Genomic DNA, 24,939 nt, shown 5'->3' on the forward strand with positions numbered 1-24,939 from the left:
CCTTCATCTCCTCATTTTTTTTTACCAATGTTTATTGTTAAAAGAAATAAGTATTGCTGTTAACAAATAAAATAAGTACTAAAATTAATAAATTGATCCCTTTTGTAATCTAACAAAGGTGAAGGAACAGAATGATAAAAGATAAAATGAGGGTTAATTACCTTTTAGTAAAGAAAGAATAAAGAAAATTGAAAAAAAGAAGAAGCTAGTTACCTTTTAAAAATTTTACGTGAAATTTAGGATGAAAGTGGTTGATAAAGAGGAGTTTTATGATTTTCGAGAATTTTAAAAATACTGATTTTCAATTTGATAATTATTTTATTAAAAAAAAATGTGGGTGCATCAGAAATTAATGGTTTAAAATAACTAATACATCAAGTAAATCCATTAGGAGTTTTATTTTAGGACCTAATTTATAGATATAGAAAAATCATGTCACTTTTGTAAAAACACGAAAACTTAGTTATTAAATCCAATTATTGAGTTCTAATTTAGTGCATGCTGATTATTTAAGGGACTCATTACTATATTATATATTTTTCTAAGTTATCAAAAAAGTAAAATTTTTATTTTCTAAAAATATAATGTTTATAATGACCAAAAAATTAATATAGTACCATACAATGCAGCACCCAACACAGTGTAATTATAAGTAATATAATACAATATAATACTAAATATTATACAATATTAATATAATATAATGTTAATGTAATATAATAAAATATAATGCACTTATATTAAAATAATGTAATATAATATAATACACTAATACGAATAGAACTATAGGCCTCGTAACACAACATTAATTTTCCTAATCATTATCCCAACGTTAATTATTTGTAATAACCGTAAATTAATTTTTACTTTTATTTATTAGTATTTTGGAGTTAACCAAAAATTAAATACCCAAATCTCATCAGCTTAACAAACACCAAATGAATATGGTGTAGCGTCCACTTGATTTAACCAAAAAAAAAAAGAAAATTAAAATCTCAACACCAATAGCCAACAGAATCAGAATACGATGGATGGCACGTCTGCTAAATACGAAGCCGCAACGTGTGCAAAACTCATACGTGGCACGAGAGTCTGTGCCCTATGAAAAGTGAAACTCCAACGAACACTGAACCTGGCTCACATTCCGCCCGGGTTCATTCTTCCCTCGCATCTCCCGCAAGAAGTTATATGGTATGATGTATCTCCTCTCTCCTCCACCCTCTCTGTCTCTCTTTCTCTCTCTCTCTCTCTCTCTCTCAGAGCTCAAAATCCAAACTTTCTCTAGCTACATCCATCCTTTCCCGAGAAACAAACAAGTCTTAGAAAAGAATTTACAGGAAAGAAAAATATGAGTCAGACAAGAGACCAGCCTTACCACGTCGTTCACAAACTCCCTCCCGGCGACAGCCCCTATGTTCGCGCCAAACACGTCCAGGTACATACATACATACATACATATACGTACATGATACATGAATGCATTCACATGTATGTATGTATATCAATAAATCATGATCATATTATTCGCACATGATCCAACTCTCAGATGTACATTAACTAATTTGTAATTTTGCGTTCTTTTTAATTTATCAATATATACTTTATTTATTTTTATTTTTTGGCGGGTAGAGACTAGAGAGGATCATGGAGTGTGAACGAGTGAAGCCATACATAAATGTATTTTTGGCGTTTGTTTTGTTGTAATTACGGAAAGACCCCTGAGTTGAAGCAGTATTTACTCGATAGTTTTTGTTTGTTTCTATGTTGATCGATCTTATTAATAAAGTCTGCTCATCTTATTGTAATCATTATTTTCAAGAATTAAAATCTGGATAATATTTTTTTTTTTTGCAGTCCCGTGATTAATTTATATCCTGATTAATTAATATTTGCGTAATTATTAAATTTTTCTCTGTCCCAATGCTATGAATTCGTCGAGGCTATCCTTAAGTTACTATATTGGATATGTGTCATTCAATGCATTTTGTAACATTCAAGTATTATAAAATAAATGGGATGATTGGCTAGTGCACGTTTAGATATAGAAAATCTTAGTGCTCAATAAATTCTGATACGGTAATTATTTAAAATACTAAAATTAGAAAAATTAATAAATAAATGGGTGAATCTTGGCTAAATTGATTCCTGCGTTTCATAGTTAAATCATTTTCATCAAAATATGCCCTTTTAAGAAATAAAATATGTTATTATTTGAGCGGATTAATATTTATTATTATTATTATTATTATTTTGAGTTTTTATATTGATGTATTTGTTCCCTATTCAAATTCAGCTAGTTGAGAAAGATCCAGAGGCGGCTATAGTTTTATTCTGGAAAGCGATAAATGCTGGAGATAGAGTAGATAGTGCCCTTAAAGACATGGCGGTGGTTTTGAAACAGCAAGATAGAGCAGACGAAGCAGTTGAAGCTATAAAGTCCTTTAGGCATCTCTGTTCCAAGCAAGCACAGGAATCACTAGACAATGTCCTCATTGACTTATACAAGGTACTTGTTGGAGTGGAACAAAGTATATACTAGCAGGTGTATTTTATCTGCACTGCATTTCCAAGCAAATTTAGGAATGTTTCGACACAATTTGCATAGTTTAAAGTTATTACGTGTATTATCTCTTGGTTTTATTAGATAGATAGATAGATACTCGCTGTTTCGTAATTAAGGGATTCTGTCATTTTTCAAATTTAGAACATCTATACAAGTCCAAACCAGTTGTCCTGCTTTGGTTGTTTTTAATTTATTTGTAGTAATTACGATATTTTTTGCAGAAATGTGGAAGACTTGATGAGCAGATAGAGCTGCTGAAGCAGAAGCTTCGGATGATTTATCATGGAGAGGCCTTCAATGGGAAGCCTACCAAGACGGCACGCTCGCATGGAAAAAAGTTCCAAGTGACCGTCAAGCAGGAGACCTCCAGGATACTGGTACTAAACTTGCTCTTTGTACAATTTCTTGGCTATGATATTTTCTGCCAGTTTAGTATTTTAAGGAACTTGCCTGAACATGAAAAGCTTAGGATTTGAAGGGGCATTGCACTGTTAATTCCACATTGTTTTGGAAGTGAAATGGGCTTGTTATCCTTCACTTTCCACTAAACATACAAGTGGCCTTTAACTCAGTCTGATTCTGTTCTCATGTTATGCAAAAAAAATTCAAGGGTAGTAGTGAAACTTGGCCAATAGCAGTTGTAGTTGTTACGTTGTCATTACTATTACCTGACTGTGCGGACATGTAACTCAGGGAAACTTGGGTTGGGCCTACATGCAAAAAGGAAATTACACCTCAGCAGAAGTAGTATATCGTAAAGCTCAGCTGATTGACCCTGATGCAAACAAGGCCTGCAACTTGAGCCATTGCCTGATTAAGCAAGCTAGATATACAGAAGCACGGTCAGTTCTCGAAGATGTGTTACTGGGTAAACTTTCTGGATCTACTGAAACCAAGACTATAAATCGTGTTAAGGAGCTCTTGCAAGAGCTAGAGCCTTGGCAATCCATACCACCATCTTTAACAACAAAGAAATCAAGTTTAGAAGATGCATTTTTGGAGGGCCTCGATGATCTGATGAACCAATGGACTCCTTATAGATCAAGAAGACTTCCTATCTTCGAAGAAATCTCACCTTTCAGAGATCAATTAGCCTGTTGATCTTGTTGTGTTAGTTTCTCCGGCGTTTTGAGTTTTCATTGCTTGTGAGCCTGAAAATAGACGGTTGCTTAGGAATAGGATTACCTTAGGGATCAAGAAACACTTGAAATATAATATAACTTTGTACACTGTATAATCTTTTTGTTTTGAAAATAATACTAATCTCCTAAATGAAAAATGATATGCACCCCATCGATAAATCCCGTTTCAATCTTATTAAGGCAAATTATTATAATAATTTTGTCATTAATTTAAATTTTAAGGGTACCTATTAAACTATTTGACCATTTTACTTGCTGGTGCGTGGGGTTGTGGAATTGGGGCTCCATTACTCAATAGTCAAGTGGCCAATGTTTTGACACTTTTGACAGAAAAACATGGATGAGACAATTATTACATCTAACTCAATTTCTTCAAATTAGTAATTTACACAATTTACTGTTTTCAAACCCATTTTATTATAGAACTTCTTGATAAACAAATGCACCAAGAAAAGGGAATAGGTTGAGTTACTGATAGTCTTACAACATATGTCATCCTTTTGATTATCCTTTTCCACCTGTGGGACTTAGGACATAACATATTATGTCAATTCTATATTGGCAAGTCTATTCATGAAGATATTATGTCAATAATGTAACACTCTACTGATAGATATTGAGTATAGGAAATATTGAATTCTAGTAGACTCTATTGTCTTCAACTCACACTCAAAGCAGAAGCATGGTACTCAGGCTTCTTGTAAGTACCTTTCATTTTGTTTACATACCGTACTGCATCTTTATATCAGCATCAATCTGTATCTAAAACTAGAATATTTCTGTATGTTACTACTTGTATATGTAATCAGTTTCCTGAAAAGGCCTGGAGCTGATACAATCTTGAATAGACTCCCTGAGATTCTGCCACTAGAGTTGAGTGAGAGCCCATTTCAACAACTTCACCCTTGTCCATCACAACAATGACATCAGAGTTTATCACAGTGGCTAGCCTGTGTGCAACTGTAATCTGTGTTGTCCTGGAAGCTAATTCGCCACAGCTGCTGCTTTTGGGATTAAGTGCTTCCAGTGCACTGACTATCACTCTTTCAGACTCAGCATCCAACGCACTTGTTGCTTCATCCAGGAGCATGATTGCAGGCCTCTTTAGCAGAGTTCTAGCGATGGCTATTCTTTGCTTTTGCCCACCAGAAAGTTGGCAGCCTTTCTCCCCAACAACTGTGTCATAACCACGAGGCAAACTACTTATGAAGTCATGTATATTGGCTTTTTTCGATACTTCGACAATTTCAGCTTCAGAGGCTGCTTCATTCCCATAACAGATATTGTTTCTAATTGAACAACTAAAAAGAAGTGGCTCTTGTTGCACCAATCCTATTTGTGACCTCAGCCTTCTCAAATTATATTCTTTTATGTCCTTTCCATCAATCAGAATTCTTCCTTCATTCGGATCATAGAATCTGAGTAGAAGGGCCAAGACAGACGACTTGCCAGCTCCACTTGGTCCAACAAGAGCCACTTTCAATCCAGGTTCCATTTGTAAACTGAAGTTGTTCAAAACAGTCACTTCTGGTCTTGATGGGTAGTTGAATTTGACATTTTGAAATTCAATTCTCCCTTTAATCCTCCCTGACTCAGAACTCTCTGGTGCATCTGGTTCGATTTCAGTTTTCCTGTCAAGGATTTCAAATGCAGGAGCCAGAACAGTTATGGCAGAGATGACGGTGGGGATCAGTGTCCACAATTCAGTTATTGAAGGTACTGTGAGAGAGAAAATCTGATATGCTCTTATGCCATCCCTAAATGTAGCTTGTTTTTTATCAATCAAAACTGCTGTGTACCACAGAGCAACAGCATGTGCTATATTCCACAGGCAAAGGGAGAAGCCTTGAATGACACCATACTTAATACTTTCTTTCCTGCTACTTCTCTTGGTTTTTTCTAGAGAAATTTTAGCTTTCTGGAGTATATTCTCTTCATGGCAAAAGGATGCGACAGTTCTTATTTTGGAAGCAGACTCAGAAGTAAGGGAGATAAATTCAGTATGTGCAGCAGCAGAATCACCCGAAAATCCTTGTGCAGACTTGGCTTGAATTAGTCCACCTATGAAATGGCAAGGCATCACAGCCCAAGCTACCAGAGCCATTCTCCAATCGACAACTAAGCTTACTATTGTTGCAATCAGTATTGAGGAGATGCATTGCACGATTACAGACATACGATCAGAAATTATGGCTTTGACCATGGAGGTATCACTTACAATCCGCAAAGTAAGTGAACCAGCATCATTCTGAGGTTTCTCAAACCAAGCTATTTCATTACGCAGGACACCTGGAACATTTTTATGAATTGCATCTGTTAATGTGTTCTTTTGCAGTTTCTGATGAGACCATATGCATATGACAAAATATTATCAGCCTAAAGCTGTCATGTATCGAGACCAATAAAAAGAAGATGGTAATAACTAGCAGTGGATACCTGTATATAGAGTTCTTCTGAGGTTTGTCATAGCCTTCTCTCCAACCACTCCAAAGAAGTAATGCTGCAAGGTGTGAGTGAATAGTGAAAACAATCCCACTAAAGAGAAGGCCAATGAATACCATCCAACTTCTTGCTTTGCTTGAGGGTCATAGTATGCTACACCAATCGTTATGATGAAGAACCCGAATAAAGGCTTTGAAATTCCAGAGAAAGCTGCGGCAACTGTACCCACAACAAGCCTTAGAAGTTCTCTTTCATTCAAGCAGAACCAAATTCTGAAGAATATAGTTGTTCTTTTCCCTTTCACTTCTTCCTGCCTAGTAGATGCACTCAGCTCTCTTTTTGACTCTTCAGGTTCTTCTAGTTGCTCAACAACTGAAATTTGTTGTTCAGTACTTGTAGATTCTACGGTGGAAGCTTTAGTCCTGTTGTGCATTTCACAGTTTAAGCAAGTTATAATTGTTTTCTGTTGAGCATGACTTCAAATGAAACCAGAATAAACTTTTTTGTAACTAACCTCGAATCATCAATTGGTCTGAGGTTCTGCATGGTAAATAATCTGTTGTAGAAGTCACTGGTTTGTAGCAAGGTATGATGGGTTCCTGTTTCAGTGACTTGACCATCTTCAACTACCGCAATCATATCTGCATTAACGATAGTTGACATCCTGTGTGCAATCAAAATGACTGTTCTTCCCTGCATTGCCCTCTCAAGGGCCTCTTGAACCAGCTTCTCTGACTCTGAATCAAGTGCACTTGTGGCCTCGTCAAGTAAAAGGATAGGAGGATTCTTCACAATGGCCCTTGCTATAGCAATCCTCTGCTTTTGTCCTCCTGATAACTGGACTCCCCTTTGCCCTAACTGGATTTATTAAAGCATAATACAAAATCAACCTACACACATTTAGTAACAATCCAGAATTCAAATTAAAATATACATACCTCAGTTGAGTACTGATCTGGAAGTTGTGATATGAAAGAGTGTGCATTTGCCATCATTGATGCATTATAAATTTGTTCATCATCGGCATCCATGTTTCCTACTTTGATGTTATCCATGAGGGAGCCAGCGAAGAGTGATGGTTCTTGAGAAACTGCACCAATGTTCTTTCTCAGGGACTTTAAATCAAGATCCTTGATGTTATGGCTGTCAATAAGAATATCACCTGGAGTATATCCATTTCATTAGACTTTGGAAGATATCCAATTTCATTATGTACATTTTGCTTGTCGTATGAATAAAATATTTAACATAAAAAATGTCACCGATTTACAAGGAATTGAAGATTTTAGCATACCGTTGGAGGGATCATAAAACCTTGCAACTAAAGATATGACCGTGCTCTTTCCACAGCCACTGCTACCAACTAAAGCCACCATTTTTCCTGCTGGAATTGAAAGGGAAAACCCTTTAAGGATCAATTGGTCTGGCCTTGATGGATACGCAAAGCATACGTCTCTTATGTCAATGTTGCCATCAATTTTTTCAAGTTCCTTCCCCTTTGATGAGTAACTAATTCTTGGCTTTCTTTGAATCACCTGAAAAATCTCAAATCCAGCTGCCTTTGCTTGATTGAAAACTTGCATGTCAGGTGCAGCATAAGTGAGTGCTCTGCAATTTTAGAGAAGCCACATTGTGAGTTGATTCTATTAAACATTAAAACTGGCTCTGATGCCATGTTTAAGTTACCGTTTGACCTAAAAGCTTAATGAACAGTCAAATGGTGATTGTTTCTTGGAATCCAAGTTAACAAAAATTGTTTTTCTTACATGGCACCAAAGAGAATGCTCATGACAGCAGCAAGCACTTCTCCTCCAGTTGATCTCTTGGCAGTGACAACTACAGCTCCAACCCATATGATGAGAGCCCAACAACAGAATGTCACAGACTGAAACATTCCTAATCCAACTCCTTTTATAAGTGCTTCTCCTCTGCTTATTATAATCTGCTTGTCCATACAGTCAGAGAATGACTTTATTTCACTTCTCTCCCCAACAAATGCAAATACTGTCTTGATTTGAGATATTGTCTGTGGCATGCAAACCATGCAGCAGCAGGTGTTAGCAGGACTCGAATCTCAAACTTGTTTTATCATTTGAAATATAAAAATATCTTACCAATTGAACTAACTAATAATAGATATATTGTGCTCAAAACGAGCACAAATGGAAATTTTTGGATTTGAATTAACATAAGATGACACGAATATAATCGAGTCAAATTTGCGTCACTCCTTTACTAATAGTCGGGTTAGGATTTGAGTTCCCAATATGTCAACCAGTTCATGACATAATTAACTATTCGATTAATCATATCTTCTTATAGTGATATCTCGATTGTGATTCAAATTACTATGCTATATTTGTCATACTTTAGAAAAATATATATATATTTAGCTATACTTTGAATCACAAATATTTTAGAAAAATGTATCGGAAAACTTATAATACAACTGAAACTTTAGAAAAAGGTATTAAAAATGTGTTATATAGTTGACAAGATTATGATAGGTTTAATAATCGTGTCAAGTAGTGCTTAAAAATCTCAGAACAATTAATAAACAGGTCTAATATGTGTAGGTCCGAATTACCAAATAACCAGCTGTAAACTTTGCGAATGGATTTGCATTATCACCTGTTCTATCATAGATGTAGCTTCAGAGAGGTAGAGCAGCTTAGTAGCAGAAACAGCATTCATTCTTTTGGTGTAAGTAGCTCCTATTACAAGAATCATGGGGACTACCAAAAAAATGAGGAGTGAAACTTCCCAACAGCATATCACTGCTATGAGTACTCCAGAAAAGAATGTTGCAAAGCTTGAGAGGAAATGCCCCAACTGCATGTAAGAGACATATATGATAGAACTTATTTCTCACATATTGTGGACTAATATAAATCATTCTAATTATTTTTATGTAAATTAATATGTGACTTATATCAAATATGAGGGAACAATTTTGATAGACTTGTTTATTAAGTGATCAAATATTATGTTGCTGAATCTAATTTTGTCACACCTTACATAGTAGTATATAATGGAGAAGTACAACTTTTACTTGTGTATTTTAGTTCATAATGAAATGGGTAATTTTGTATTAACACATGAGGTATCTCTACACTCAGTCACAATATTTGAGTGACGTCATCCCATTGAGAGTTCACTGTTTATAGAACTAACACTCAGGCAAGAGTGTAGAGCACTATCTCTCTTTTTCTCCCTCTCTCATTTTGCTAACTGGGTGTAGATTGTTTAACAATTAGGAAGGCAGCAAGTTGCAAGGGTTTGTATCAAGTTAGAGACAGCCTGTAGAAGCTCCATAACAAGCTCGAAAGCTTAGAGTCATGGAATTAAGGTAAATCTTGAATTTCACCCTATATACATGAGTTTGCTAGAAAATGCAAAGATCAAGGGTATAAAGCTTAAATTTATTTCAGCAATATACGTATATTAATAAACAATAATTGTATTAATTACTTACCAGCACCAAATTGGGATATTATAATATTATTATTTGTTCACGCATGTATTTATATTAATATACGGTTAAGATTTAATTACTGATATATTTTTATCAACAACTCCCGATTATAGTTTCTAAAACGTTAGCACGAAAATCAGACTAGTGAGGAGGAAGGCTAATTGCATGTATACCTTCTCCCCAATAGCATCTCGGATGACGCTCATGTGGTTACTGACTCCAGTAATAACTTTACCAGTTGATAGATCAGTGTCGAATGCTCCTACCTCCTGATTAAGAACTGCTCTTAGATATGCTATTCTCAGTCGCGTCACTTGTCTTTCGCTTGCATACATCCAGCAACCAATCTCTGTATATTGTAATTTTAAGGACATTAATATAACTTAATACATATCTTCTATCCATGAAGCAAGCTTTTCATTTTAATTTCCATGGGAAAATGACACTTTTCTCCTACAGTTTTTTCCTTTTACTACTTACCTCCCCGATTTTCATGAGTACCCTGTTACCCTTTGGATGCCAAGACAAGATGAGTTTGGCTGCGACCATTTTGACATAAAGTAACGAAATAGAGTATAATCTTAGAAAAATTAATAATCTCGATTAAACAAAAGTTTTTACCGGTCCCAATTTGGGCTAATGTGATGAACTAATAGTTCGATAAATTTATATTATAGTAAATTTTTTTTTTTAGAAAATCCTATTTTCCTATCCACTTATTATAGAAATTAATAACTACCTAATCTGAAAATAAATCTACATGTTATGTCATGTGACTTCTGTAAGTAAATATGTTCTTGTTTTGTTCACTGCTTCTTGATATTAATTTGAAATTGGATCTCATCTTTGAATCTTTCAATAATGCGAAATTCCAGTTTGCATTTTCATTTTTGTAACAACGGCTAGAAGGGCTCCATTTGTCACCGTTAATACAGAAAAATAAAAAAGTTTATAATAATCTAATTACTAAATACTAAATCAAAGTGAATAAATACTATACAAGTGATCATATTTTTAAAAAAAATTAATATTTTATTTATTTATGGATATCTTAATATTTATTAAATTAAAAGATTTTTTTATGGTTCCAATATTATTAATTTATTGAAATTTTACTGTATTATGAAAACTGTAAGTGGCAGGAGGTAAAAGCTGAAAAAGCTTAAAAGGAAAAGTGTCAATCTCCTTAGCTTTCAGTGTTAAGGCAAACAAATAAGCGCAAGGTATGTGATAAGCCTACCGAGTATTCCAGCCGGAAATGTAGCGAAGGCCATGTACCACACATATGGAACAACCTGAAGAGAAACATTTAATAAGCCCTTTGTGTAAATTCTCGTTGCACTTTGTTAATTATAAATTTGTTTTCATAAAGAATATCGACTTAAAAATGGCTAATTAATATATGTTGTGACATTAATTTTTATGATAAAGTTCGTAAATTATAATCTGTTTGGTATTGTGATGCTGTGCAAAATATATATATATATATATATATATATATATATATATAATCTAGTTATGAAACAAAAGTTTACTGTGTTTGGTAAGTAGATGTAACTTCAAATAATATTTTTTGACAAAAAAAAATCTTTATTTCGTCAAATAATTGTGAGATAAATTTTATTAACTAAAAAGCTACAAATACTAATGTTTAGCAATCACTTTACAATCATAAGTTCTGCTAAGTAGCAGTAACAAACAGAGTCCTAACAAACACAATGAACTTTTATTACAAGAAAAATATCAAACTATAAATAAAAATTGATTGTATTAAGTAAATATAATTTTTAAATAATATTTTTGACAAAATAAGTTGATATACAATAAATTTTTATAAAACAATTAATTGTAAGCTAAAATCACTTCAGTGTTGCAAGTACAAATACTTTACACTCAATTGCCAAATAGTATTACAACAATAACAAACAGACTCTTAGGTCCTTTTTTATATTGAGATACTATCACTTTTAAGTCACAGAGAAAAAAAATTTATAAATATAAAATAAAAATTAATAGTATTAATAAATCTGATTTTTAAATAATAATTTTGACAAAAATTATAAAGATATTATAGATTTTTCGTCGTATATTTATGTGATTAACTCAAGTTAGTTTTATTAAATATTTTTATACTGTAACTTTTTTGCCAAAACTTAATACTAAACAGGCCTTTCATATGCTTAACAAGTAGCGTAGTAAAGTGTAAAATATACCTTAAGCAGGGATTTAACCGTAGCCTTTCGGTCATGAATGTTGTTTCCAAAAGCTTCCAGTGCTTTCCCAAGCAACAAGTAGCCGATGGGTATAGCCATGCCATGCACAACAGCACCAAGAGTCCCCAGTGCCATTAGAGTCCAATCCAAAGCGTCCGCATAGCTCAAAAGCTTACCAAACGGCAACGTTTTTTCGACATCCTTCCCCTTCTTCTTCTTCATCCCTTCTTCATCCGCTTGATGCTCATTGTTCTTGTTCTTCTTCTCTTGATCATCAACCTGCATAAGCTCTTCTGGGTAAGCAGCCATAACCATAGAGCGGTGCTGTACTGGTACTGGGTCCTATGCTGAGGATCGATATGCATGCATAATAATAATTAATATTCAAGGCTTTGTTAACAACGTTTTGCTTTTTTATTTAGAAATTTATTATTGAAAAGAATATGTGAAGCATATGCTGAATATGTGAGATGGAAGTGAGCTATGTTTCTTTTTGGCTGCATGTTAGGGTCTCATTTTCATGCGTAAAAAAATAATATGATGCTGGCTCATATAGATATATACAGAACGATAATGCCTTATTAATTGCTTATAGTTAAATCCCCCGGATGCCGTCAACTTTTTAATTTATGAACTAAGTTACCATAAAGGAATTTGGTTTCCTTGTGATTTTATGCTGATCCTTTTACAGGGTTGTGATGGGTAGTTATTGAATAAAATTATCAATGGTGCTAGTATTTTTTTTTTTTAATTCCTGATTAAAAACTCACAATTGTAATAACTCAACCATACACTATTATATATAACCCACATGTGCCCAAAATTTAAAAAAAAAATCAACAAATCTCGTATCAACAAGAGATCCAAATTAAACGAGCCAATAGAAATTATCTTCACTCTCCTAACTGGGAAGCTTAATTATTTGCCGGAGTTAACAACCTAATCACTATCTGCATGCAATGGTATCTATCTATTCGTAATCTATTGAAGAACCGTTAATAATAACATATAAATAAATACGGCACAGCTAGCTAGCTAGATATACACAACATTCTTTATATGATCGAGCGTTTTGCTTTTGTTTACAACCGTATTGTCTAGACTAGTAGAGGTATGGATACTAGATTCATAATAAATTAATAATACAGCTTGGTAACATGACGATAATGCTGGGGTGGCTACGATATTTTATATGTAGGTATTTTATATCAGACTTGAAATTCAATATATTAAACCTGTAACTTGAACCTTTTGATTTAAAACCTTAAAATATTGAACTTGCAATTAATCTGTGCATACGTAGTGGTTATTGGTGCGAAGAGTCCCCTTTTAATTAGAGGATCCATCGTCGAAAGGTTTTGCCTGGTGTAAATAGAAAATCTTTACCAATTTGAAAAAATATAGATCATATTAAAGAGATATGTTGAGACTGATTCAATCAAGAACAATCATATTAGTAATGCCAAGACCTGATTGTAGAGATAATAACTTTTGGGTAGTTTGGTCCATATATAGGCTTTTATATAGTATCAAAGCCAAATTTGAGTATAAGTATGTCAACACGCTACCTTATCAGATAATAATGATTAGGGTAAAAAAAAAACTAACTTCTACATTAACTAAGAATTGATCTTGAATTATGTATATAAAGTTTAAACAATTCTCAACTCTTAAGTTAATGTTTTGGTATAAGGTAGAACTTTAAATTCTCTATGCTTTAATAAAAGAATTAATGGACATTTAACATTATTTAAAAAAAAAAAAGAACAAAACTGATAATTAACAGAATATTATTAACCTGACGGGGGATTTTAGGATTTTAGAACATGACATAAGAATTGATTATTTTCACCTAACAAAAGGTGTGGGTTTTAGACGTTTTCTCCTAAATTTGGAGAATAAATTAAAATGTTTTCAGTATATTTTTCTTGTGTAATCCAAATAAATATATGAAAAATTGGTATTTTCTGGAACGTGCAAATAGTACTCTATTGCCTTGTTTCCGATTCATATGTTATCTAAGAATCTATGTAACATGTTACTAGAAAATTTGGAGTGTTATTCCAAGAAAAGATAACGCACTCTTTTATAATTAAAAACAATGAACGATAGGTACCTGACAATTCTATGATTCAATGTAATTATATTAAATTGATTTTAAAAAGTAAAATAAAATAAAATAAAAATTGATTGAATGTGACTCTTCGGTGGACATGATGCTTTCTCTAGTATGACCTTTTTGTTCCTTCTAGGGAGCTTTATATTCGTTGGATTTGTCTGTGTGGGGGGAAAAAGCAAAAAAGGTAGTAGAACGACACGTGTCAATGAACGAAATAATTTCAGTATAATTCGAGATATTCAGTATAATTCGAGGTACATCGCATAATTTCAGCACAATTCGAGGTACCCTGTATAACTCCAGTATAATTTGAGGTACTCCGCATAATTCGAGGTACCCCACATAACTCAAGAGTAACTCGAGGTACCCCACATATCTCTAGTATAATTCGAGGTACCCCACATAACTCGAGGTACCTCGTATAACTTAAGGTACCCAACAAATCAAATTCAGGAAAATCTTTTGAAAAAGTTCGCCATGAGAAATGTCTCCATCGCTTGAAGGATAATATTTGATTTTGTTAGAATTAAATATCAAAACATCATACTGAAATGTAGTGACAGTCCCCTGCCACCTCTACCAAAAGTAAAGGACACTATCCTAGCCATCTTATCAGATAGCCCCTGCTGAGGTACCCTGAACCACTCTCCAGCACGCCACGCACTCAAAATGATAAGATACGCCACAAATGCCTTCTTAATTCCCAAGCATGCACATAACAACCCAAAAATAAAAAAAAAATGTAAAGGGACGCAAAAAGGCTAAAAAGGGCTAGCCAATAGCCAGAAAAATATGTCACATGGCAGCTGAGGTACTCCATATATAAAGATGTCCAGGTCTTATTCTCCATCATATTATTCATTCACTCATGAACACTCACACTCCACAAAATAAGTTTTCTTCAACCTTAAACTTCGATTTATAGAGGGTTGGCAAGCTCTCTTTACTATAAAAAAAAAAAGTGAGTTACTAACTTGAGCGTCGGAGAGTGAACACCGGGATACCCCGACTTCACCTCTAACCTCTATTTCATTATTTTGCAGGCGTAGAAGCTCATTTCAAATGATTCTTTTCCTTGATACAAACCCCTCGCCGCCACCACCAACTCCCTCAACCCTTCTTCCCCCCTCCAAATTTAAAAATATCGCACTCAACAATGTAGTGAGGTACCCCGCTTTCCTAAAAAATAAATTTATTGTTCTAGATAGGTTTTCTATTTTTCTACCCTCCAAAATTTGTCTAAAACATTGTCGATTTGCAAATTATATTAGGATACAATTTTCAAATTTTTGCTCAATATTTGGTGTTAGGTGATATATAGGGTGATTGCAGACGTTCTATAAAAAGTAAAAATTGATCCTTCATAAATTTTGAGAACAGCCCTCTGTAGATATGCTGAATTCTCAAGTCATAGGCTAGTTGAGTTAACTTTAATTTTGCATTCTTTTACTGTTGGTTGGAGAAGTTTCCAAAAACAATTTTATGATAATTTTATAAGCATTTTATGAATGAATTTATACTTTTCTTTGGTTAACTAGTCATTCATTGGGAGTTTCGGACTTAAAACCATGTTTTAATGATAAATCCAATCAATCTTAAGTACTAATGGACATAAACACACAACCCATGGGTTTACCCAAACCTAAATCAAATAAAATGGTTTGGGTTGGGTAAATCATAAAAATGAGTTAAATTTGAGTTTTTATAAAATAAACTATTTTATTATGATTTGGGTATGGTTTACTCATAGGTCATGGACAATTTTTCAAAACTTAAGGTGATATGTCAGTGGAAAATAAATTAAAGAAAATAAATGAAAACAAATTAATTCTAGGGAAATTATCAGTCATATACCCTTAAATGACATTAATATCAAACGTGTTGTTGAGTGTTAGAAAATGCATATTTATAAAGGAGAAAACCGTCATTTTACATTTTAAGTCTTACTAACAACCCTTATTTTTATATATTTAACCTTCTTGTGATTTAATTACATGTGTTTTATTTTAATTAAGTATTTTATGTATTTTAGGGGCATTATAGTCATTTCACAATAAAGGAGAGATCAGACGGCAAAACAGACATCACTTTTGAACTTAGGACGGTCGAAAACCTTAGGAGGAGCATAAAAGGAAAAATGGCACTATTCACATGTACGGTACTATTCACGTGTATGGTACTGTATACGTTACTGTTCACGACACTGTTCACATAAACGGATGATGACGTGGCATTGACCGATGATGTGGCACGTGTTACAACACTTTTCAAGTGTATCACTCGTATATCCTAAGTTGACAAAACACTTCTGCCGTCCACCGATTCGTTAACTGCCGTTTGCGAGCGCTGACATCACAAGGGTAATTTAGTCTTTTTCTTAAAAACGACATGTCATCCCATTTACCTAGTAAAAAATGACATGTCATATGATATATTTTGATAAAAATGACATGTCATCCCATTTACCTCATTTTGAGTTTAAAGGGTAAAATAGTCATTTTGCTCAAATTCTGTTAAGTTCTTAACGGTAGTAAACGGAAAGGTGGACGCCAGAACTATTTTGTCAGCTTAGGGTATACGAGTGATATAAGTGAAAAGTGTTGTAGTATGTTTGATAACGGTGACATTTAAGGGTATACCGGTGATAATTTTCCTTAATACTATTATTTTCAATTCTAAAATCTTGTATGATCTTATCACAAATTGGTCAAGTATTGTTGTTGAAACTCTTGAACCAAGGCCCAAACGAGTTGTTGTTCCAACTTCTAGGGGTGCTCGCGGATCGGATTTTACGGATTGGACATCAATCCATATCCGATCCACGATTTTGCGGATTATGAATTTTCAATCCAATCTAATCCACGGATTAGTGAAATTCAATCCAAATCCAATCCATACATCTGCAGATCGGATGCGGATTTGACCCAATTCATATCCAATCCACCATTTTACTAATTGATTTGCAGACCGAAAATTTTTAATTTTATCCAATCCACGAACTAACTAAATAAAATTTTTTAATATAAAAATAATTTTATTACCGATCAAATTTAAAATTAAATAAGGTTTAAATAAATTAATTGTTTAAATAAAGTTAGAAAATATATTTAAAGTTTCAAAATATAATACACCAAAACGAAAAAATGCATTTATTTAGATCAGTACATGAAAATTAACTATTTAGAAATCTATATTTTTTTATTTAATTATTTTTTTATTTAATTATTTTTTTATTTTTTATTTTTTATTATTATCAGATAAGATATAATATAGTGTTAATGTAACTATATTTTAATTTATTTATTTACTAGTAAGTACTAATGCCATATTTGCAAGTTTTATTTTTTAATTAAATAAATACTTTTTTTTGCTGATTCGCGGATATTTGCGGATTTACAGAAGTAGATCCATATCCAATCCACCGATTGCAGATTATCAAATTTTTAATCCAATCCAATCCACCAATCTACGGATCGGAGTTTTACGGATATGATTTCTACGGATCAGACGGATTGAGCAGATGGGATTGAATTCTGAACACCCCTACCAACTTCTAAAAAGATAGCTCAGCAAAAGGTAGAAATTTTAGCATTCATTTCTATAAGATGTACGGAAGAATCCTATTTTATGTTAGATTTTGGTCATCTTTAGGTGAGAATTTCAAGCCAATTTTATTTGAGGCTGGACTACAAATTTGTTTTTATTTTTTTTTTATCTTGACATGTAGGCTGCATTATAAATTTGATTTGTTTTGATTTAATTTAATTTAATTTTATAATATGATCTGATCGTATAATTTTAACTGAATATGAAAGTTTATTATTAGAGTTTACGTTCTCATTTATTGAGAAATAATTATGTTCGTGATTAGACTTTATTTTAATTTTCTAGTATTCTTTAATTTAAGGATGAAGTTATTGCAAAATATATTATTTATAATTTTTTATCCACTATATTTTTTATATTTTAATATTAATTTAATAATTAATAACAATTAATAATTATTATAATTTTGAAATAATTAAATTTATCAAAATAAAAATATTTTGATTATAAAATTTAAACTAAACTCAAATAGGTTGGTTTAGGTTGGGTTAAAAATATTTCGATTGGTTTGGATTGGGCTCAAATTTTTGTGATTTGATTTAGATTGATTTAGAACCCAACCCAAATCAACTCATGTCCAACCCTAATTTTAAGTGAAGCAAATGTGTGTGTTTGTATGTATGTGTGTGTGTGTGTAATCTAGAGATTAATATGTTTGGGAGGTAGGATTAAGTATAGGATTGGACTAATTATTGGGACAAAATATTAATATCATGTTCGGCATGCTCACTTGGATCGAATTAATGGACTAAATTCAAATTTAATCCTAAATTCATGGGATTGTTAATCCTAATTTTTATGTGGGTTAAGTTAGGACAAGATAATGTCAAAAAAATATTTGTTCATTTATAACATGTTCCATAATTTATTACACCATTTTATTTATAACTTAAAAATTATTTATTTATTGTTTTTAATTAAGTAATTTATTTTTTATTCATGATTTACTTAAAATTTATTAATTAATTTATTATTTGAATAATTTTATTTATTTTATTTAATGAAATGATATCTCATTTGAAATAACCTATAATTTCAATAATTTATATTTCTTTATTATAATTATGACTACCCAATGACTACCCGTAAAGGATAAAGTGCTGGCCAAAGTGGTGACTCCATACGAGAGCAGGACTTGAACCCCTTACCTCTCTTAAGGAGTGAGAGTGCCGAACCACTCATACCAACCAACTTTGATTTGTATATATATATGTATATATATATATTCTTATTAGTCTTATTTTTAATTGATTATAATATTTCTTGTTAAATATCTATAAATAGTTGATATTTAAATTCAAATATTAATGTAAATACTATTTAATTTCATGTAAATTTAATTTAACATAATTCAGTCCGATATCATACCAAATAAAAGCCAGCGCTATATATAATCCAACCTAATCTAATTCATTATAATCTAATCTAATTCATTATAATCTAATCCAATTCGAATAGTTAGTTCAATCCAATTCTGCATGCCAAACATAACCTAATTATTCTAGAGCAATTTAAAAGAGATTATTTAACTAGAAAAAATTTAGTTCAGATATGGTATGCCTATTCATGAATGAATATCCATCCTTTCCAAAAGAAGAAAACCAAAGAAAAAAAAAATATTGCATTGAATTTAGATATAATAATTTCGAAAAGAACAATTTCTAAGTTAGATAAATCAGCAAGTTAATATCGATCCCAGCAAGTGTTGCTTTCCCAAGGCCCGTCCATAAGTTGAACTGACCAATCATGTAACTCTTTACTAATTCTACACAATCTACGGCATATTTGGTGTGAAAAAATAGAAGGAAAAGTGAGGAGAAAAGAGGAAAGGAGAAGATAGGAGAGAAATAATAAGAGAAAAAAAGAGTGAATTTTTTGTTAAATTAAATAATGAAATTGTTATTGATCACCTTTTTCCCTTATTCCCAAGGATAAAGATCTTGTATCATCTGTCTTTAAGTAATACTGTATGGATAAAATTTAACTTATTTACTTTCTTTATTTATTAACTACCAATCATCCATATGTATTTGTGCTCAAGAAGATATCAGATTAGTAGAGAATCTGATCCCATTAGCAAACTCTCCCCCCCCCCCCCCCCCCCAACCAATTTCTCTTCTATCCTGTCATTTCTTCCAACCAAATGTGACTTGTAGCCCAAAGGAAACGGGCACCTTGTTCCTCTTCCAAAAGGCTTCTATGTCTTCTATTTTTAGACTCAAGATGATATTAGCATGTTCATATTGAACGAGCTCGTAGACTTGCTTTAGAGGAAGTTTCGACTTCTTCAATGGCAGCATTGGTCCGTTTGATCCTTCAATCCGAAAAGTCAAATGCATTCACACATTAGCCTTGAGTTTTGGTAGCCAAACAGAGTTTCAGAAAAACTATGATAATGAAAATGAAGAAAAAATGAGCGTGCCAGTGTCTAAAGAAGGCGAATATTCGGATGCTGCTAGAGAAGAAGAGACATTTCAGAATGACAAGGACTCTAGAGGACAATAATTTCGAGGCTTGATAATAGAATCCTTCCAAAAGTTCACGAAATAACGATGATAATATTTCGATTGACTTCGTATGTTTTCTTGCATAATCCTTTGCAAGTGTCGAATAATTCTCCTCAAATCTACGCTTTATGAACAATGGACTCACTCTTTTTACAGTGCTGTATATAGAAAGGCCTGAATTCGTATTTTAGAAAGAGCATAGCCTGAATCTGCACCTAAGGACTTCCCAGTCCCTATTGAATTTTTGGGCTGGGCTGGGCTGGTCCAAATATTGTTTCTCATGAACCCTTTTTAGGCTTTACAACGTGGCACTCGATTTTCTATTCTTTTCTGCAATACCCTCCTTTTGTTCGCTTTAATAAAACTCGCGTTCTTGTACCGAAAAAAGAAAATGGTTAATTTTTCTTTTCTATATTTTATTACAAATTTAAATCAAACCACCACCTCCTATCAAGATGAATTCAAACCCAAACCGCCTGCACCACCACAAAAGATCAAAATTTCTTACTTTTTTGTCACACGTGTAACAGTCTCCCAATAAAGATTTGCTTACATTAATATGATAAGAACAAGTTAACACATGAACACAAATTTTAACATACTAATGGACAAAATATATTATATTAAAGTGTGTATTTTTCTTATCGCTTAACTTGTCTCTGACTAATCTCTTATTGGAAATTAATTTCAGATAACAATGCCAAAGGAATGATCAATTCTGCAGGTATCCAACTATTGTTCCATTACATCTTAAACTAAAATCCACATAAAGCAGCAGGCAGCATAAGATATTTATCTATTTCGAGGAGTTCAAGCATATAACCTATACAAGCAATCGAAAAGATACAAATTCATTCCCTTGCCAAGGGGCAAGTAAGGGCATGATGACCTAAAAGAGGGGAAAAAGAAAACATAAACAAAAACAAGCGTGAGAGATGCAAGGATCAAAAGATGTGGCCAATGTACCAAGTCGACCATGTCAGCGGGACAGCAAAGCACAGTTTCCAGGGACTTTCCAAGACCAAATCAACATTTGAAGCCATGGCAAACTGACAGAACGATGATAAGGATCAATGCGATGATGATACCCAAAACGATCAATTTAATCTTCATATTCTGGATCCACATCTTCCTTCTCATCTTCGTCCCCTGTTGTCGGAAATCTTGTGCCTGCAACAAGACCAATAAGTCAATTCAAAACAAAGTTAACATCACACATTTTGCTCAACTCCTAAACAAGCAATCAGCTACAGCCAGATTAACCTGTGACCGAAGGTTCTCAGTTTTGTCAACCAGCAGCTCAATCTTCTCACCACGATCAAGAACCTGCACAACAGACAAATCTCCTCAACCAAAATATACATTATATTTGTTATTAGAAAAGAACACCCTGTACTGCTAGAGCCACTGGTGTTAATCCATTTAAGTCACTTAACTGATCAGTGAAAAAGCATGAGAACAGGACAAATCACAAATCTATTACTAAGTATGTAGCAGCAGCTTACTCCTTACCTTCTCAATATTTTCCATCATAACCCCCTTGACTTCAGAAACCTGAGCTTTGACTTTGGCAAGCTTGCTGATCTCTTCAGGATGATCCACACAATACTGCATGTGCTCCTTTAGTTTAGACCTGTAATGTGCAGACAAAAATGTAAAAAAATAACAATCAAAAAAGAAGTACTCCTCAATGAAGAGAACCAATATAGTACCCAAACTCTTTGTTCAGGCTATTTGCAACAGCCGTTGCAGCTTTTCCTCCACCATATCTCTTGTTGAAATCCTCCTTAACTCGCTCCAGAAAGGCAATTGGAATTTGCCTGCCAGCAGATTCAACAGCAACCACACAATAGGCTGCAGCAACCAAACATCAAGTTCCATAGTTAATACAATATCCATAAAAATAGTGAAGATTTTCAACAAAACAGTAACACAATTGTCTATAGTTGACCAACAAATGATGGGTAATAAATAACAACAAATTAAACCAGGTACTACGAAATCCTCTGAATATTATTTCAGATAATTTCTGAAGCAAATGACTGAAACAACACAAAGTCAAGAAACAAGGAAATTGTTGAGCACTACAATGAGAAAAAAAAGAGAAAAAAACAAAATTCTCTTAAAGTTTCTCAAACCATGGGCCATAATTTTTGTTTATCTGGTGGATAGCTACAAATATCTGCAAGCCATAAGCTTCAGAATTAACATTTTGATGTCACATGTTACTTATACTGCAACAAGCATAATAACTAAACTATCAATACTGTTAAGACAATGACGATTCAATCAGCAACCAATGTCATGTACATACAAATCAGAACTGCTCTTTCCATGTCTAAATAAGTAAAACTTGCAGAATCATTTTACGAGAAATCTAGAAAGATTTCCATGTCTCAATCTAACTATAAAATCAAAGTCAGTCAAAGTGCCAGTAAGATTGTACAAATCAGAACTGCTCTTTCCATGTCTGAATAAGTAAAACTTGCAGAATCATTTTACGAGAAATCTAGAAAAATTTCCATGTCTCAATCTAACTATTAAATCAAAGTCAGTCAAAGTGCCAGTAAGATTGCCAAATATCTTATTATGAAATATCAAATATTATCTAGACCATAAACTCATATGTAGAAAGGTAATGGAGTTGATTTACGAAACAAAAATGCTGTTACATTTGTTTAGAATGGCTACATTTTCCTACGCAGTCAAAGCACTAAAACCAAATACCTAATATTCATAGTAGGCATAGAGACAATGAGTTTAAATATGCCAGATCATTATACTAAAAGAAAAATTATCCCCCATACAAGAAAAACTCCCATTATCTTGATTTAACCATACTATTGCTTCATATTCTGACATAAGTTACAAACAAGTATAGTTTACTACAGAACATTGTAAATGCATGAGAAGAAGCAACTGACTTTAACCTGATCAAGGTTCCATAAAAGACAAAGAAAATACCATTGTTCCTTCACAAAGAATAAAATTATTTCCCTAAATGTATAAATAAATAAACAAACTACTTGCGTGCTACATAATTTAATAAAGCAAACGACAAAAAAAGAAGGCGCACTACCAAAAGTCAAATAAGACCAAAACTTTCATGTGCGTGTATCAAGCACAATACACAAATACAACTAACTCTTCACCAAATATTAATTCTCAAATTAATAACATAAAGAGAGGATTCATCATTTGCCAAATAGAGAAACACACTTTGCTTGTCCCCAAATTAGCTACACACGCTAAACCTGAAAACATAACTCTGGTGAATTTCCTATTGTAATTGGTTATTTTACACAGGAACTTCAGCCACTGAAAATAATCCATCGACATTTCACTGTTTCATCCCTTCTGCTAAACATTAATCCTTCAAATCATAAAATAGATTACACACGCCACCACATCTTAATCATTTACAAATCATCATAGTTCAGATTTCTAAATCTTCAATTCTTCATTAACCAGCAAGAGAATTATAAGACTACGTATGATCTATGCATGATCCAATCCAATTAGGTTATAAAAACACATCAAAACGATTAAATAAAGATATATATCACCGAGAAATGCAATATCAAATCAGAATAAAAAAGTCAAACACACGGATCCATGAGAACACAAAAGTCAACCAAATCAAAAAAAAAAAAAAGATCCAGATCAGATTTGTCCATCTTGTAATTCGTATGAACATGAATACGTAAGATAAAACGACAACGTACTGAAGCCGTTCTCAACGAGGTAATTGAAGGTGTGGCCATCGCAGTTGTAGGTGAACTTGTTATTGGTAGCGGGAAGTTTCTGGAGACATTGCGATGCGATGCTCGTGAAATTACCGGTGAACTCAGTGTACTCGGCGAGGATCACCGTGCCTCGAGCCACGAAGCTATAGATCAACGACTGTTGGCCCATCCTCAAAACCCTAACCCTAGATTCAAATTCGAGATGAAAGATTCAATTGACAAAAAAAAATGAGGAGCAGAAAAAACAAAAATTAGAGAGAGAGAGAGAGAGAGAGAGGAAGGAAGGAGAGGAAAACCGTGGGATCGGAGAGAGGGAAACTAAAGAAATGCTAGATTTGCGCTGGGCTGGGTTGTTTACACGCCAATTTTTTGAGTCTTTTATTGTTGGTTTTTTAAATATAAGGGAGGACGGAAATGTAAAGTGAGCGACAATACGTGGGGCATACATGCAAATATTAGGGTCGCGCGGTTCTTTTTTGATTTTTGGCTACATCGGTTGAAAATTCAAATGGAAGCTTCCGAGTGGAGTGATTGACCAATTTGAAGAGATTCTAGCGTATATTACGTTTTGCATATTATATTGTGGTATTAGTAGTATTATTTTAGGTTATATTATATTAAATTATTTTAAAATATAAAGTAATATTATATTTATTGTGATTTGGACTGTATTATATAGAATAATATTTTTATTTTAATATTTTATATTAAATTAATATTTTTAAATTATTTGAGTTTATAATTTTATTTAATATTATATTTTATTATTATTATTTTAATTAAAGAAATATTAAACATGTGAATAGTACCATATTACACAAACTCAATCCTTTTAAATTTATTTAATGCGAAACGATTCATATTATAGTGTATAGAAAAATTTATTAATATGATATGTCAAACACACCCTATAAAAATTATATTTAATTAATGCACGTACTTCTTTATTATTTTAAAAAATAAATGAGTAGACAAAGGTCAAAATTCATCTTTTAGTCATTCTCTCTTGGGATATTCAATTAAGTGTAATTGCTTGAAAATTATTCGGCTACACCCTTACAAGCTCCAATTGATATATATATATGTGTGTGTGTGTTTATCTAAAAATATTACCTTATAATTAGAA

At 32.9% G+C, this 24,939-nt stretch overlaps 3 protein-coding genes across 3 annotated transcripts; 1 reads left to right on the forward strand and 2 right to left on the reverse strand.

The window, feature by feature from the left end:
- Nucleotides 1–1,151: 1,151 nt before the first annotated feature.
- On the forward strand, nt 1,152–3,848 carry LOC18032992 (protein SULFUR DEFICIENCY-INDUCED 2). Its single transcript, XM_024182392.1, has 4 exons — nt 1,152–1,435; nt 2,294–2,506; nt 2,785–2,940; nt 3,257–3,848. Exons 1-4 carry the CDS (start codon nt 1,349–1,351, stop codon nt 3,662–3,664), a joined length of 864 nt encoding a protein of 287 aa, XP_024038160.1. The 5' UTR covers nt 1,152–1,348; the 3' UTR covers nt 3,665–3,848.
- A 509-nt stretch (nt 3,849–4,357) lies between these two features.
- LOC18033294 (ABC transporter B family member 19) lies at nt 4,358–12,144 on the reverse strand. Its single transcript, XM_006420556.2, has 10 exons — nt 11,836–12,144; nt 10,863–10,917; nt 9,796–9,971; nt 8,779–8,979; nt 7,914–8,173; nt 7,442–7,755; nt 7,086–7,309; nt 6,662–7,005; nt 6,142–6,569; nt 4,358–5,994 (listed from the first exon to the last, which is right to left on the reverse strand). The coding sequence occupies exons 1-10, from the start codon at nt 12,142–12,144 to the stop codon at nt 4,511–4,513; spliced, it is 3,795 nt and encodes a 1,264-aa protein (XP_006420619.1). The 3' UTR covers nt 4,358–4,510.
- Nucleotides 12,145–20,686: 8,542 nt separating this feature from the next.
- On the reverse strand, nt 20,687–24,178 carry LOC18031929 (putative vesicle-associated membrane protein 726). The gene is made up of 6 exons (XM_006420558.2): nt 24,110–24,178; nt 23,793–23,998; nt 21,780–21,921; nt 21,580–21,700; nt 21,331–21,393; nt 20,687–21,237 (listed from the first exon to the last, which is right to left on the reverse strand). Exons 2-6 carry the CDS (start codon nt 23,980–23,982, stop codon nt 21,094–21,096), a joined length of 660 nt encoding a protein of 219 aa, XP_006420621.1. The 5' UTR covers nt 23,983–23,998; nt 24,110–24,178; the 3' UTR covers nt 20,687–21,093.
- Between the last annotated feature and the right edge of the window lie 761 nt (nt 24,179–24,939).

The sequence above is a fragment of the Citrus clementina genome, unplaced genomic scaffold, assembly GCF_000493195.1.
Source record: "Citrus clementina cultivar Clemenules unplaced genomic scaffold, Citrus_clementina_v1.0 scaffold_9, whole genome shotgun sequence".
Classification (NCBI taxonomy): Eukaryota; Viridiplantae; Streptophyta; class Magnoliopsida; order Sapindales; family Rutaceae; genus Citrus; species Citrus x clementina.

What these genes read in the sequence shown, in the direction of transcription:
- LOC18032992 (XM_024182392.1), top strand. Translation starts at nt 1,349, where the DNA reads ATGAGTCAGACAAGAGACCAGCCTTACCACGTCGTTCACAAACTCCCT. An exon ending in TTCGCGCCAAACACGTCCAG is followed by an intron (nt 1,436 to 2,293) that starts GTACATACATAC and finishes ATTCAAATTCAG; the next exon opens with CTAGTTGAGAAAGATCCAGA. An exon ending in TCCTCATTGACTTATACAAG is followed by an intron (nt 2,507 to 2,784) that starts GTACTTGTTGGA and finishes TATTTTTTGCAG; the next exon opens with AAATGTGGAAGACTTGATGA.
- LOC18033294 (XM_006420556.2), bottom strand. Translation starts at nt 12,144, where the DNA reads ATGGCTGCTTACCCAGAAGAGCTTATGCAGGTTGATGATCAAGAGAAG. An exon ending in AGCATTCTCTTTGGTGCCAT is followed by an intron (nt 7,756 to 7,913) that starts GTAAGAAAAACA and finishes CTAAAATTGCAG; the next exon opens with AGCACTCACTTATGCTGCAC. An exon ending in CAGAAGAACTCTATATACAG is followed by an intron (nt 5,995 to 6,141) that starts GTATCCACTGCT and finishes AAAATGTTCCAG; the next exon opens with GTGTCCTGCGTAATGAAATA.
- LOC18031929 (XM_006420558.2), bottom strand. Translation starts at nt 23,982, where the DNA reads ATGGGCCAACAGTCGTTGATCTATAGCTTCGTGGCTCGAGGCACGGTG. An exon ending in CCTCGTTGAGAACGGCTTCA is followed by an intron (nt 21,922 to 23,792) that starts GTACGTTGTCGT and finishes TGGTTGCTGCAG; the next exon opens with CCTATTGTGTGGTTGCTGTT. An exon ending in TGATGGAAAATATTGAGAAG is followed by an intron (nt 21,394 to 21,579) that starts GTAAGGAGTAAG and finishes TCTGTTGTGCAG; the next exon opens with GTTCTTGATCGTGGTGAGAA.